The 15,035-nt window shown below is 37.6% G+C and overlaps 1 protein-coding gene across 1 annotated transcript; it reads right to left on the bottom strand.

Moving 5' to 3' along the window:
* Positions 1-406: 406 nt before the first annotated feature.
* On the bottom strand, positions 407-4,974 carry LOC146319017 (uncharacterized). Its single transcript, XM_084731086.1, has 6 exons — positions 4,931-4,974; positions 4,625-4,757; positions 2,001-2,163; positions 1,812-1,885; positions 575-805; positions 407-451 (listed from the first exon to the last, which is right to left on the bottom strand). Exons 1-6 carry the CDS (start codon positions 4,972-4,974, stop codon positions 407-409), a joined length of 690 nt encoding a protein of 229 aa, XP_084587212.1.
* Between the last annotated feature and the right edge of the window lie 10,061 nt (positions 4,975-15,035).

The raw sequence follows: 15,035 nt of genomic DNA, 5'->3' as shown, positions 1-15,035 counted from the left end.
CATAAAAAGTATCATAGTGTACAGATTAGAAAATAAACAGTATCAAAAAAGAGAAGCTTCTTTCTTACTTACTTTATTTAGATATAAAACATCAATAATCTCAAAATAATCTCAAAGCAGGTTTCTCATCATTCTGTAAAAATGTGTTTACAGTCTACACTCTACATTTTCTCTTCAAAGAGAGACCTTCAATAGAAAGAAAGAATATTTAATTGCATAATTTAAAAGAGACAGACTGATTTTGTACACATGCAGTTTATTTGTATAATTAAAAATATGCAGAAACGGATATTGCACATAACTTTTAGGTGCAGTGTATTTCCTGAGAGCATTAATACACAGAGTAGATAAAGCTTTTATAAACTTAAACTTAAACTTTTATAAAGTAATGTTTTTCTCCAATGATTTATTTCTTTGAGTTCCTCAGCCCTTCAAACAGTAGACATTTAGCCTGTGTGGAGAGAGAGACAACAATAAGAGGCTCTCGAGTAAACACAGAGGCATAAGCTGTGGTATGTTTGATGGAAACTGTTTCTATTTATGTCTGTGTGTGTTTACAAGTACGTGTGCCAACCTCATGCCAGCGCAGGGTGTCAGGAGGCAGCCCCAGATGGCAGTGAGGGCAGGTGTGTGTCTGATCGGGCACCTCCTGGTTTCTTTGCCCCCAGCAGGGCCCCTCACTGCCCCACAGGGGGCGACATGTTGAGTGGGAGGACCAAGCTACACCAAAGTGAGGCCGAGGGTCTGTCTGGTAGCTCATTTTCTGCCCACTAGAGGGCAACGGCGACAAAGGATCAGAGTCTTCCTGCAGCACAGCAACAGGGGAGAGGTGTGTTACCATAAAGGGACAATCTGCACTAAAATAGAACTATAATACTGAAATCAACTGCTTGGAATATATCAAGCACAATATTTATTTTGATATTTCAGTATCAGTGAGTCACTTCTCTCTGGGTTTTTTTTTTCTTTCGATTATCAAACAGGTTCATGAATAGTAGTGGATGGTTTAACAAGTTACTTGACTAAAGTATTGCCAAAAAAATAACATCCTGTTTTAATGGGAAAATTACCATTGATAGACAATGCAAGCGAAAAGATTATTGTAATTATCATAATTATCTGTAGAAGTGGCAAAGCTCTTACAGTTACAACAGCTCTTGTTCAAATGTCTTTCTGCACCTTTGCAGGTCTGCAAATCTAGGAACTAGTGAATATGTTTCAGACTGAACTTCATCACTGGGTCTTCACTCCATCTTTTAGTTCATATTGTTCTTTTAAAGCATTTTCACAAAAACTCCAGTTGATGCACATCCTGTAAAACTTTGAAAAACAACTTTTTGGGTGAAACATGGGGGTCTCATGGGGTGCAAGACCCCTTGATTGACTTATGAAGCCCCCTAAAATGTCTTTCAAAAGCTTGCTATATCCACTATTCATTATTCAAATTGCAGAACATTAATGAAATATGAAGAAAGGAAAATATTATGCTGCTTGAAGCTTTAAGTGTAACCTGCTTTGAATACAAGCATCTGCTAAATACATATAAAGTAATATAACAGCATTTCTTCTATCTCACTAGGTAACAGAAAAAATAAGTTTTATTTCCTCAAAAAAAAAAAAAAAAAAAAGATTTGAATTCCCTGTGTAATCAGGCTGCCTTTTACCACAAGAGCTCAAGTATCCTTAAAATGGTATCGTGTAAATTAAAGTAAATTAGAACAGCTATTCAGAGAAAGAGATTTGTCACTTTTCAGCGTCTCTGACCAGCACTGTCTCAGTGAAATCATGTGTTTAGTCAGAAAAGTCAGCACCTGTTTAGGAGTTTCAGGACGATACTCTGAGTCCAGAGACCTCAGGCAATACCAGCAGGGTTCAGATGGGCGATCTGTGAGGACACAATCACAAAAGTACAAGACCAACGGTAATGAGGACATTCAAATCAAGGCCCCACAGGTCCCATATATCTTTCATTTGCCTGTGTGTGTATATGTGAGACTGACTCTGAGTGTTGGACGGATAAAATGACACTGAAGTGGGGGTCAGCTCTTCCTCTGTTGGCAGGGCGGACAATGGGAGGCAGTCAGCATCGTCCTGTGTGTCTGTGGCTGTCAGAGTCTCCTGTGATGAGGTCTCTGCGTCACTGATGCATAGATCCTCCCCAACCTTCATCAATCAACCAACCAAGAGACACACCAACATCTTGAGCAAAAAGTGGTGTTGATTTCTTACAATGAGCATGAATTAACTCTGATGGATGTAGATGCCACAGGAGGGGAAACAGGGGAGTGCTGAAACACTGGGTTAGTTGTAACATTGTCAGTTTGACCAATCAGAAAAGTACTGTGGTGATGACATCAATATGATGCAACACTGTCGATTTTATGACCAAAAACACTCATTTTCTAGTGTGTATTGTATAGTATGTACAATGGGTTGTCTTGCCTAACCTAAAGTAGTTTCTGTTGCTTAATTTGATGCTTTGTGTTCACACTACCTTCAAGCCCACCTGATAAAGTAGTAAGCTAAGTGATGGCTGCTTGAGGTGGGGATAACTGTAACAGTTCGTTTTCAAATGGTGAGATTTTCTGCATTGTGTCCACGGTCTACACACAGATGAGTGAGTTTTTGTCAATTTATTCAGATCTGTTTGTTATTTTTTCTTCAATAAAGTTCTTTCATGAATTTGATACTGTAGATCTTAATTCAGCAAAATGCCTCTCACGGTTACATCTATCCCCAGACAGTGTTACATTATACCCCAGTAGTGGGGTAAGTTAACAATAGAAGTAACAATAGAACTCTCTGTAAGTGAGTTTTATCTTTAGTAGATAAATATGGGTAAAACCTGTTACTACTCTCCCTGATCTCCCCCATATATTATGAATACTGGTGAAGCGTTTAAGGGATAGTTTATTTGATTATTTGAAGAGGGGTACTTATTGATAGTTATTGTGCAGTAGATGGCAGGGGAGACAAAAGTACACACAATCTGTATTCAAGTAGAAATGCAGATACCTGTGTTAAAAAAACATTTTGGTAAAAGTAGAAGTACTGATTAAACTTCTTTACTTGAGTGAAAGTGAAAAAGTAATGTACTTAAAGTATAAAAGTAGAAAGTAGAAAGTAGCCCACTGATGGACATTTCTACAACTGAGATTCACCTTTTCTTGACGGTCGAGTCTCTCTCTGTCTGCTCCGTCTTATATCTTTTTCAGTGTTCTTATCTTTTTATATCCTGTTACATCTTCTATCTTGTTTTTGTTTTGTCACATCTTGTTACATTTCTTTTTCATTTTTGTCTTGTTACATCTTTTTTTCATCATTTTCTTTTTATGTTTCTTTTTTTTGTAATTTTTGTAATTTTTTCCTGTTACATCCTGCTGTGTCTTTGCTGTTGTTTCCATCTTAAGTCAGTCTCATCTTGTTTTGTCTTTCATACCTTTTTTTTTAAATCTTGTTACATCTTGTTTTTGTCTTTTTGTGTTGTATTGTCATGTTATATCTTTTTTTTTTTTTTTTTTTTACATTGGTTTCATCTTGTATTAAAACTAAAAATGTAAGTTTTAGAAAGTAAAGATATTAGTGTTAAAATAGGGAGTAAAAGTAAAAAGTTGTCAGAAAAAGAAATACTTAAGTACAGATACCTGAAAAGTCTACTTAAGTACAGTAATTAAGTATTTGTCTTAGTTACCTCTGGTAGATGGTGGTTGGCATGCCATGGTATAAGCATGGAAGCTAAGCAATGAACTGCTGTGGACAGGGTCAGCGGCAAAAAAAATGTTTTAGCCACTTCAAGAAGGCTCATCTATCAAAATCTGTATCAGTTGTGTACGCAAGTGTACACTGTATATAAGATAAGACAAGATAAAATAAGATAAACTTTTTGTTATACAACAGCTCAAAAAGTACAGGCGGAGAAAGGAGATGATTTGTGATAAATTGAATATAGATCAAGTAGAAATATAAAAGGATAAAAATATGAAAAAATATAGATTAGAAAAACAGTACTCACAGACTATATATACACTATATAAAACTTTCACTTGTTCACTTTCCCCTGATTTGCTTTCATACAACCTTCTCTGATGGGAAACCACCATTATAATAGCCTAACATTACTCTCTCACTCAACCAAACTCCATAGTCAAAATCAGTCATTTTACTTTGCTGAATACAGGAGTTGCTGGTCTACCGCTGCCTTGATCTTTTAGTTTGTATTACTGTGTCACTTTGGTGAATCCAAACACAATTAAAACAAACTAACTGATAAAGGCAGCGACTTGAATTCCCATGTTCTGCAAGGTAAAATCACTGATTTTACCTAAGGAGTTTGGTTGAGCGACAGAGAGAGATATTTGACACATACAATTGCGTTTTCCCATTAAAAAAGTCTGTCTGATGGCAGGTAAAACAGTGATCTAAGTACTAAAGATAGCATACAGTTAAAAATTATATTGATTTTTCTTAGGTAGCTAAAATAGGTTGTGCTGCAGATCCTGTCCACAGCAGTTCATTGCTTAGCTTCTGTGCTGATACTCCTCTCACAAATAATCTGAAACATCTCTTTTCTATCTCTTCTATTTCTTCTCTCTTATCTTTTCTTGATTTTCCTCTCAGATCTGACCTCACTGGGCTCTAGCTTCCCTTCACAGGCCCCAGTGTCAGTCTGCTCGTCCCCCTCTGGCTCCTGCAGGTTTTGGGGCCTGCTGCTCTCTTCTTTGCAGCTCTGAGTGTCAGCCGGGGTAAAAGTCGTCCCACTGAGGTTTGAGAGAGAAGACGCAGAATGAAAAAACATGCCCTCCTAACCGCCTGACTAGAAGGTTATCAGCCAATCAATCTGCAGCCGATTACGCCGCCACAGCCTCTACTGTTACACTCAAGACGAACACTTGATCGGGCACAAACATTCAGACTCTCCTCCTTGCCTTACCTTTGGGTGCTCATCTCTCCCTGTTCCTCCCTCTCTCCCTCCATCCCTGCTCATGTGTCTCCCTCCCAGGGTGCCTGATGTGTTTATTTCCTCTTAATCCCACCGTTCTTTGACTTTTTCCTCTCCTCCTCCACCTCTGCCCCTGTGTGAGTGTCCTCCCCTGCTCTGTCTGCCTCTCTGCCATCTCTTCCCCTCCCTCTCTCTGTGTGAAACGGAAACTCCAGGCTTTCAATATTTGATGTGTCTGAATAGCTCACAAGCAGGTTTCTGTAAAGAGTAATCAGGTGAGGGCTCTGGTGTCTCTGTGGTGGAGGAGTTTGCTTTGACATAAACAAGCTTGTTAAAGACCAGCACTGAATAACAAAGTCTGCACATTCAGAAACTAGAAGGTAGATATGCATCAGTAGAATATGAAATTAATTAGAAGCACAATTACCTTTCTCATTGTTGAAGCAGCAACTTATTCACAACATTATAGTAAAATATTGTTATTAAAATGACACTTAAAAATGAGAATAAATGGCCTTCTGATCTTTCCATAATTTCTCTGTTTTGTATGTTTTTGTGCATACAAACCCCAATTCCAAAATGATATGCTGTGTAAAATGTAAAAAAAAAAAAAAGATTTGCAAAGATTTGGAAATCCTTTTCAGCTTGTCTTCAGTTGAATACAGTCTTTAGACAGACAATAAACAATCATTCTGAATTTGATGCCTGCAACATGTTCCAAAAAATTTGGGACAGTGGCAACAAAAGGCTGGGAAATTTTTTTGGAGCATAATTTTCAGAGACGTCCCAGTTTATCTCAACATGACAATCCCAAGTCACATCCTGCTCGTGTTACAACAGTGCGGCTTTGTAGTAAAAGAGTTTGAGCGCTAGACTGACCTGCCTGCAGTCCAGACCCACTGAAAATGCGTGGTGCATTATGAAGTGCAAAATACAACAAGAGAGACCCCAGACTGTTGAGCGCCTGAAGTCATGTATCAAGCAAGAATGGGGAAGAATTTCACTTTCAAAACTTCAACAATTAATGTCTTCAGTTTCCAAACATTTAGTGAGTGTTGTCTAAAGAAAATGTGATGTAACGCAGTGGTAAACATGCCCCTGTCCCAACTTTTTGGAACATGTTGCAAGCATCAAACTATGAGTTAGTGTATATTTACAAAAGACAATAAAGTTTGAACATTAAACATCTTGTCTTTGTACTATACTGAACTGAATAAAGGTCAAAACATATTTGCAAATCATTGCAAAATGATGATGAAATATGAAATACATTTTTTGCTTGAAAATGCATTTTCTTTTATTTCTGTCTGAAATGAAAAAGTGCAAAGTGAAATAAAATTTTAGAAGTAGAGTCTACCAATTGACATCCCAACCATGCTGTGCTTGTTTTACCCAACAGAGGGGACTGCTTGACATAGCAGCTTCATAGCACTCTTCTAACTCCAACTCTAATTCCAACTCTAATTGCTTGCACTAGGTTTCGATAAAACTGCTGCATAAAACTCATAAATGTCTTTTCAAGCCAGGTTGAGTGGAGAGGATGGAGAATAAGGGGGATAGACGAGGAAAGGTAAAAACATGATTATAGAGGCTGACAATTTATTATTTCAAACAATGTTTTTGTGATGAAATACTAAAATGAAACAAGTGATCGGAACCTGTTAAGTGAAGTATTGTTTTTCTTCTCTGTCTTGTTTGTATAGATAATTAAATACAGAATATTCAACCACTGCAGATTGACCATTTTTATATTGAGTGCAAACTGATTTTCTGACACGGTTTAAGGTTAATAAGTTAGTACTATTTTATAGGCCTGCACCATAGTTTACTACAGCACAAGTTACCCTGTTCAAAATGAAACTGAAATTTCCCCCCTTTTTTATTCCACAGATAATAACACTGATATCCTGATTATATATTGACCAATGACCTGGATAGGTTTGTGGTTTTCATTTCAGATACATAACAAGAAAATAAAAAAGGTCTTAGGTAATCGTGTGTCACCTGCAGCTCAGCATGTTCATTCTGTACATCGTGTTCATCCAGGTCTGCCATCTTGTGCACACGGCAGCAACGTAACTGCATTGTAAGTGACTCATTCCTCCAGCAGATGGAGGAAGAGCTTTTGCTTTGTGGCTCAAAAACTGTCTGCGGGCAAACAATACCAAATCCACATCACTGTACCTCAGGGAATTTCTATCTTCTTTCTCCTTTGCCCATTTTGTCCATCAGTTATCATATATTTAGCCTCCCTTAGTCCAGGTGCATCTCTTGCATGAGCAGTTCTCTATTGAGCTTTCCAATCCTGTGTGTTAACTTCTTCACTGACACGAGTTCCTACTATTAAAAAAAAAAAAAAACTCCACATAACTCCACATAATCCAGTGAGACATGATAGGCAGCACACATGAATGACTGCCATTTTCAACCACAATTATCATCTGAATTATGTGACTTGGGTTTTAATTTCAGGGTCGTTTTTGAAGAGCTGTGGAATGTGTGTGTGTGCGATTGTGTGTCTCTAAATGGTGTGTGTGTGGCAGTGCACTCACAGATGTGTGTGTCTTCCTGTAAGTGCACGGCAGGTAGGGAGTAATTTGAGTGTTTTTCCTGTATATGTGTGTTTTTTGTGGGAGGAGGGAGACAGGAACATAAGTGGCGATGACTCACCAGTCTTTTGTGACAGTGGTGCAGAGAGAGTGCTTTTCACCCATTTCTCTCCCTTGGGGCTTGCATACAAAACAAGAAATGGAGAGAGGATAAAGAAGAAAAGGAGAGGAAGATTGGGTGTTAGGGAGCATTAAGGAGGAGTGGGGGGCATGGATAATTGAGGGGAAAAAGGGAGAAGATGGGAATGAGGGTAGAGAGTGGGACAAAGAGAAGGGGGGAAGAGGAGATGAAAGGAGGGAGCAAAAAGACAAGGGTTACAGGGATCATAAACAAAGGATGCCGTTTCAAGGGAGAGGCCTTTGCAGCTCAGCACTGTTGTGCTAATGGCTGGTGAAAGCATGCTTGATGAGGCATATTATGTGGTGAAGATTATGTCAAACAACTGTACAACCCCAATTCCAAAAAAGTTGGGCCGTTCTGTAAAATGTAAACAAAGACAGAACGCAATGACTTGCAAATTCTCTTTGACCTATATTCAGCTGAATTCAGTGCAAAGATGAGACACTTAATGTTCAAACTGACTAACATTATTGTTTTTTTGTTTTGTTTTTTTGTAAATATACACTCATTCTGAATTTGATGTCTGCAGCATGTTCCAAAAAGGTTGAGACAGGAGCATGTACCACTATGATACATCACCTTTTCTTCTAACAACATTCAGAAAATGTTTGGGAACTGAGGACACTAATTGTGAAGTTTTGAAAGTAAATTTCTTTCCAATTCTTGCTTGATATATGACTTCAGGTGCTCAACAGTCCAAGGTCTCTGTTGTTGTATTTTGCACTCCACACATTTTCAGTGGGGGACAGGTCTGGACTGTAAGCAGGACAGTCTAGTAACTTAACTGTTTTACTATGAAACCACATTATTGTAACATGTGCAGAATGTATCTTGTCATTATTCTTCTGAAATAAGCAGGGACATTCCAGAAATTTGTTTATTTTGTTTGACATAATGCAGATTACACAATGAAATGAAATAGAATAATGACACAGATAAATTATCTTACACCTGTCTTATCATATTTGATACACACATTTCAATGCAATTTTACAATAACACAAGGTTTTAAGTAATTACAGGTTGTTTCAATGCAGGAAATATTTATGATTTGAAATATTAGTAATTATATAACTGTTTTTCTTACCATAACTTTTTGGAAATTAGCAAAGATTTCTCTGCAAAAAACCTATAAGTTATTGTGTGAAGGCAGTCATGTTGTATTTCGCACTCACAGGCTGACAGCGGCCTGCAGTGCACTGATGATCCACCAGAGGACAGAAGACACAGCTCAGATTACATATTTTTCAGGTTTTTCAGGAAAGTATTGATGATGATGTTGTACAGGTCTCATGTATCAAGCATGATGCAAATAGCGTTACAAGGTTAAGATGAAATCAAACGGTATACAATGACTAAACATCTGCAAGAATTTAGAGCACCAGAGTCAGATTTCATACCTCGCTTAAGCAAATCAGGTGATATAAACTAATAAATGCAACATCTATTAAGTTCATCATCACCAAACCTTTATTTAAACTTGAAGAAGAAGTGATGCTCCCCACATTTACAGAGATATCCTGTTACAGACAAGTTTAGAATTAAATAGGACAAAACACAGATGAGAATTACACTAAATGCAGCAATTTTGTTTTTGCTTTTGTTTTTGAGTTGAAATGAAAAAAAAAAACACTTCCTATGTGCAGACAAAAGATTTATTACTCTCAAATTTTCCTCACAAATTAGTGTAAGTGAGCACGTCTTTGTCAAAATCCACCTGACAGGTGTGGCATAGATGCTGCTTAAACAGCATGATTACTGGACAAGTGCACTTTGGACTGGTCACACTAAAAAAGACAACTCCAAAATCTGCAGTTTGATTTTGAAAATAGACAAATGGAAGTAACTTAAGGAGATCGTCAGAAGATCCCTCTCCCAGGATGCACAAACATGCAGTAGATGTCATGTGTACAGAATATGTCACCAAAAAATCAATACTCAAAACTCTTGATGACAAAAATAGAGATACATGAAGATTGTAAAACTTAAGTGAACTAACAGAGTACTGGTGATACCAAATAATTTCAAGCAGGTGCATCAGTCAAAAACATTGTGGAATCAGGTAGAATCATACCAGCAAACAGCAAACGCTATGAAATTGATTTTAAAAAATGAATAAGAAGAGAGTGTAGACAGTTTTTCTCAGTCTCAGTTTAAAGTCAATATTGAATAAAAAATGTATTTTTTAACCATTTTAGATCATTTCTGTCATCATGTTTTGCACCTATCTAACACTATTTGTATGGTTATATCAAAATCCAGTCATGTTTTATTGCTGTAAAACAAAATGCATACTTGAACCAACCAGTTTCAACCCATAATATCATAACATCCAAAAGTCAAGACACAGACATGCCCACTTTTCAACCTTCAAATTAATGCTCAAACATCAAAATCAAAGAGTGTGGATACCTTTTAAGGAAAACTTAAAACACAGCTTTTAAGCCTGACTTTCATCTAGTGTAGTCGGTTTTACTTGCACTTAACTGTTACTTTTATCTCCTATTTTTAATAGTTTTATTTTTTCATTTAAACGTTTTATTCTTTCAAATGTTTTTTGTTTAAATGTATACTCTTTTTTAGCTCTTTTTACGTTAAGTACCTGGAGTTGTATGTGATGTATAACATTATGTCCCACTTGTCTCTTTCAGTGGGAAATATGTCATGATATGGAAGATAGATACTTTATCCAGATCCTTCTCAAAATCTCTTTCTTTTCCGGGAAGTCTCTGCCAAAATAGCAGCATATTAATGCCACACAACCCAACACCAAGTCAACACACACATAAAGAATGGGAACGAGGCAAGAGGGAAAACCATCATATCAGGCCATTAAAATACTGAACAAAAAGACCATAAACAAGATACTGCTGGGTTGCCATGCAACCTAATATGACCCATTTTTATGTTGTTTTTTGTAATGGTGATTTGGTCCTAATTCATGTGGTGTTCGTTTGTTTTTGTTTTTTTCAAGCCATCACACATCCACTGTACCAACTCTTGCACGAGCAGAACTTTTGCTGCTGTTGGTCATTTTCTTTCAACGTGTAAATGTCTGTATCACGGCTGTGTAAACTAATCTGAACTCCATACTTAAAATCCATAGATATGCATTGTAAATTCTGTTTAGCTAATATCATGCTGACATTTAAAGTTAAAGGTTGAGCCAAAGACCCACTGCTGTAGAAATTCATGATCGTTATTTAATCAGATTTTGAAGGTCTTATAGCTGTATTAATTCAGTATTCATAGTACTAATGGCTGACATTTCTCCTCGTGTTTCTGCTGCTGTAAATGCATGGGCTTCTTGGGGCCATTACTGATGAATTGCTGTGCTGTCAGACTCTTTTTGTGCCAGGAGCTGGATGTATACCAATTTTTGTGTGCCTGTGAGAGTTGGAGCCCTTTGAAAAATTCAAATTGCATTTTAATTATAGCACACCCACCAGGCAAAATATAACTGATTACTATAAGGACGTAATGTGATCTAAAGCCAGACACACAATTATCCCATTGTGCTGGAAAATTTTAAATCTCAATTGTGTAGTATGTCACAGAAATGCGAATGTGGGAATGTAAATAGCAGCATCTCAACAATGCTCTTTTTGTCCTCGGTTTGGCAACAAGGTGTGTAATAGGTCTTTATCAAAGGCTCCTTTTCATAAGCTACAGTGTGTGAGCGTCCTCCGCGTGGACCTCATGTTTTATCAGAGTGGACCTGCTCAACCATATTGTCAGGTCTGAAACCTGTGAAATCTATTGTATGAGGGAGGAAAAACAGGACTTATACTGTAAAAATATATCATACAGGAATTTCGTGGAATCAACTCGTCTTTTCTCATTAATGTAAATATACAAGTTTTATCTATTCAAGCTAATTAAAGCATCTATTTTCAGAACAGTTTGTCTTACTTGATGTTTTTTGACTTGAGATGATGAGTTGAATCAATATACCCTAGAGTTCAATCAAATCATTAAATGATATTGCTAAAGAAACATGGACAGCATATCAGCAGACTTCCCAGCATGCATTGTGTGACAGTATAAACCCTCCTGAGACTCTTCTTTTTTTATATAGTTTGAAGAAAACATGAGTAAAACTTGCTAAAGTGCCTCTAACACTTGTCATGGTTGTTTGTTTTCACAGTAATAAAAACACAGCAAATCATGATGAAGGTCAGTAATGACTTCACACTTAAACTGTTATAAATTCACTGGGTTCTTCACATTGTTTTTGTACCAATGCTGCAGCTGTAAGTTTGTTGCATGAAATGAAGAACTGAGAAAATGTAAAAGGAAATCAGTGTGACTGAGGAGTTGTTGGTTCAATTTAATATCTTAAGTTTATTGAACACGTTTTCTCAAGTACAACTGAATTAATGTTTGTCTTACCTGCTCTTTGTAATTTCAGTCAACTTTCTTTACTGGTGTTTGTATTGTAATGCCATCCCGTCTTCACCAGAAAAACCTTTGTGTTGGTCAAATGTACAAGTAGCTTTCTTGACTGAGATGTCCATTTATTGTTTGTTATGGCTGTACCTATTTTGTCTGTGTGAGTTTATCTAAAATTTTAGTGGAAAACATACCAAATATGTGAGGCCCAGTCTTGGGTTGAAGGACCAGTGTTTAGGATTTAGTGGCATCTAGTGGTGAGCATGCAGACTGCAACCATTTCTCCTCACCTTTCCCTTCCAGATGTGAAGGAGAATGTATGGTGGCCACAAAATGTACTGCAAAACATATGAAAGGCTGTATCTAGAGTGTTTGATGTGTCTGTTCTGGTTTACTGTAGAAACAAGGGAGTGCAACATGGCAGACTCTGTAAAAGAGGACTCACATCCTTATTGGATTATATTTGCTTATTCTAAGGGAACGAAAACACACAATGATTCTTATTTTTCAGGTGATTATACTCTAATAAAAACATACTGAAATTTGTATCCCATTTCTGCTGTTTTCTGCCAATAAATCCCCATAAATCTTAAAAACTGCACCTTTGTAAACCTCATTTAGTTTAAATCAGCTCAATGTTTTTTACACTAACAGTGGATCTCACATGCATGTGAAAAGGGGTGTTTTTTATTTTATTCATTCTTACTCCTTATCAAAACCTGCCAACATTAGCCACACTGCAATGCAGCCACTGACAGACTGGCTGGAGATTATGTTGTGTTATGCTGCTAGCAGCTAATGTAGCCTTGAGACGCTAGCTTCTAGCAGAAATGAGGAACTGTAAGACAGTTTGGTTAACTCACCTCCTCACACCCCCGGAGTTTATCGCTTTCAGACTTGCAGTCTTCAGCACCAGCTGACACTGATTCAGGTGACATCACTTGAGGCAATTCATCTTTTAGACAGCTCCCTCTGGAGCCACAAAGTAATTCACACAATTTACTTTACAACCCATATTTACATTAATTGTTCGATGACGACCTTTAGTGGATGGAGTAATTATGACAGGAGCAAAGGAGGAAGTCAGATGATATAGTTTAGCCTAAAGAACTGCATATGTAGGAGGAGGTTGGTGGATGGACTGGTCAAACAAACTTTTACGCAGGAGACTGGGGTTTGTGTCCCATGTGAATCCAAAAGTTAATGTTACTGAAGTTATGTGACATATGTTACATACGTCATATGACTTAGAAAAATCATGTGACATAGCATACTTATTTTATCCAAAATCATGATCTTTTTCTAAAATTAACCAGGTAGTTTTGGTGCCTAAACCAAACCACCCAACAACCATTTTTCAACTCTAACAATGTGCTTTGCATCATGTCACTTATGTAATGTACTTATGGTCTGGTATGCCAGTCACTGAGGGTACTCTTCAGTGGTATATGGGCATATATGTTGTTTTTGGGCCTCATCTGCAATCAACCTATTCTGTTATTAGGTACAAGCATGTGTTATTTAAGAAGTAAAAGAAGGAAATTGTGTTATTTAGTAATAACTACAACAACTATAGTATTTCCCAACTTCAGGGTCCAGCGGACAAAGTGTGCTTGATTTTATGGGATGTAAGAAAATTAATTAATTCATTCATTCATTCATTTTCTGTAACCGCTTATTCCGTAAGGGTCGCGGGCTGCTGGAGCCTAACCCAGCTGACATTGGGCGAGAGGCGGGGTACACCCTGGACAAGTCGCCAGATCATCGCAGGGCTGGATGTAAGAAAATGTTTTTTAAAAACATACACTAGACCCATATCTTAGCATTTCAATCATTTCTGTGACAAAAATGAAATGAAATTGTTAGGGCTAGGGTCAGGGTTCAGGGTTCAGGGTTAGGGTTAAACAAACCAAGAACAATTATCTAGTATCAGACAAGAAAATCTGTCAAAAAAGAAGCTTATTTACTTATGATTACTTGTGCCTGTTAAAAATGAAAAAATACAATACAGGCAGAGAATTGATTAAAAATTTCCTAATAGGAAACTCATCTCTATGTGCCATAGTCATGGGAGATAATCCGCTCAGAATTCATCCAAACTGCATATTAACTTCCTGCACATTGAATATAATATGAAATTTCTATAAAATATGTCACTTAACTGGTGGCCATCAGTTTAATCAATGACAGAAAAGCCGTCTCTGAAGGAAAAAGGTTGGGAACTACTGGATTATGTTATTACATTGCTGACATATATAAATGCTATGGACAGGGTCACTCACTCAGCTGTCAGAGGCCCTTGAAGTCCTGCTGACACTGGTTGTGTGTTCTTTGTCCCAGCAGGACAGCTCACTGATGGCCAGTAGCCCACATGGCTGTTTTTAGAGTTAAAACAGTTCTCATAATAATGAAATCACTGTTGCTACAACAAACATAATCATTCTTACAGTCAGTCAATGAGGGTCCAGCTATCTACAGACGGAACAAGCTGTAATTAAAAGTCTGAATTCGTAACATGATGTCCGAGCGTCACCCAGCAAGCCAAGATAAAGGTACCATTCCAATCAGTTGTACCACGAGCGAGCTGGCAAGATAACATGCGATGATGAGAGCATATTGACAGGCTGCTAATCACTGTCACTGTTTGTACCGCTGACAGCGTACATACGGTTTGTTTTGATGCCAAACAAGCAGCAGCCAGGAGCACTTCAAGGAATTATAGCAGGAGGGCATATTGCCCATGTGAAGTGAGAGTGAGGAGGAGGTGTGGAAACAAGATATGGCAAAAACCTATCTACCAAACACCTTTTCCACCGGCTGATTGGCTGGCTCGAGGCAGCAGCAAACATGACTCAATCTTTATCTTGAATGCCAGCAGCTAAATTACTATACAGCTCAAAGAGAATGTGCATGTGTGTGTGTGTGTGTGTGTGTGTGTGTGTGTGTGTGTGTGTGTGTGTGTGTGTGTGTGTGT

Source organism: Lutjanus erythropterus, chromosome 11, assembly GCF_056507025.1.
Source record: "Lutjanus erythropterus isolate fLutEry1 chromosome 11, fLutEry1.hap2, whole genome shotgun sequence".
Classification (NCBI taxonomy): Eukaryota; Metazoa; Chordata; class Actinopteri; order Lutjaniformes; family Lutjanidae; genus Lutjanus; species Lutjanus erythropterus.
Note: the sequence above shows the minus strand (reverse complement) of the source record. Positions and strands in the feature narration are given on the sequence as shown.

Excerpts from the sequence above, each read along its gene's own strand:
- LOC146319017 (XM_084731086.1), bottom strand. The coding sequence starts at position 4,974 with ATGGAGGGAGAGAGGGAGGAACAGGGAGAGATGAGCACCCAAAG. Across the intron at positions 4,758-4,930 it reads GGAGAGATGAGCACCCAAAG|TGGGACGACTTTTACCCCGG; the intron begins GTAAGGCAAGGA and ends CTCAAACCTCAG. Across the intron at positions 452-574 it reads ACACCCTGCGCTGGCATGAG|GCTAAATGTCTACTGTTTGA; the intron begins GTTGGCACACGT and ends CTCTCCACACAG.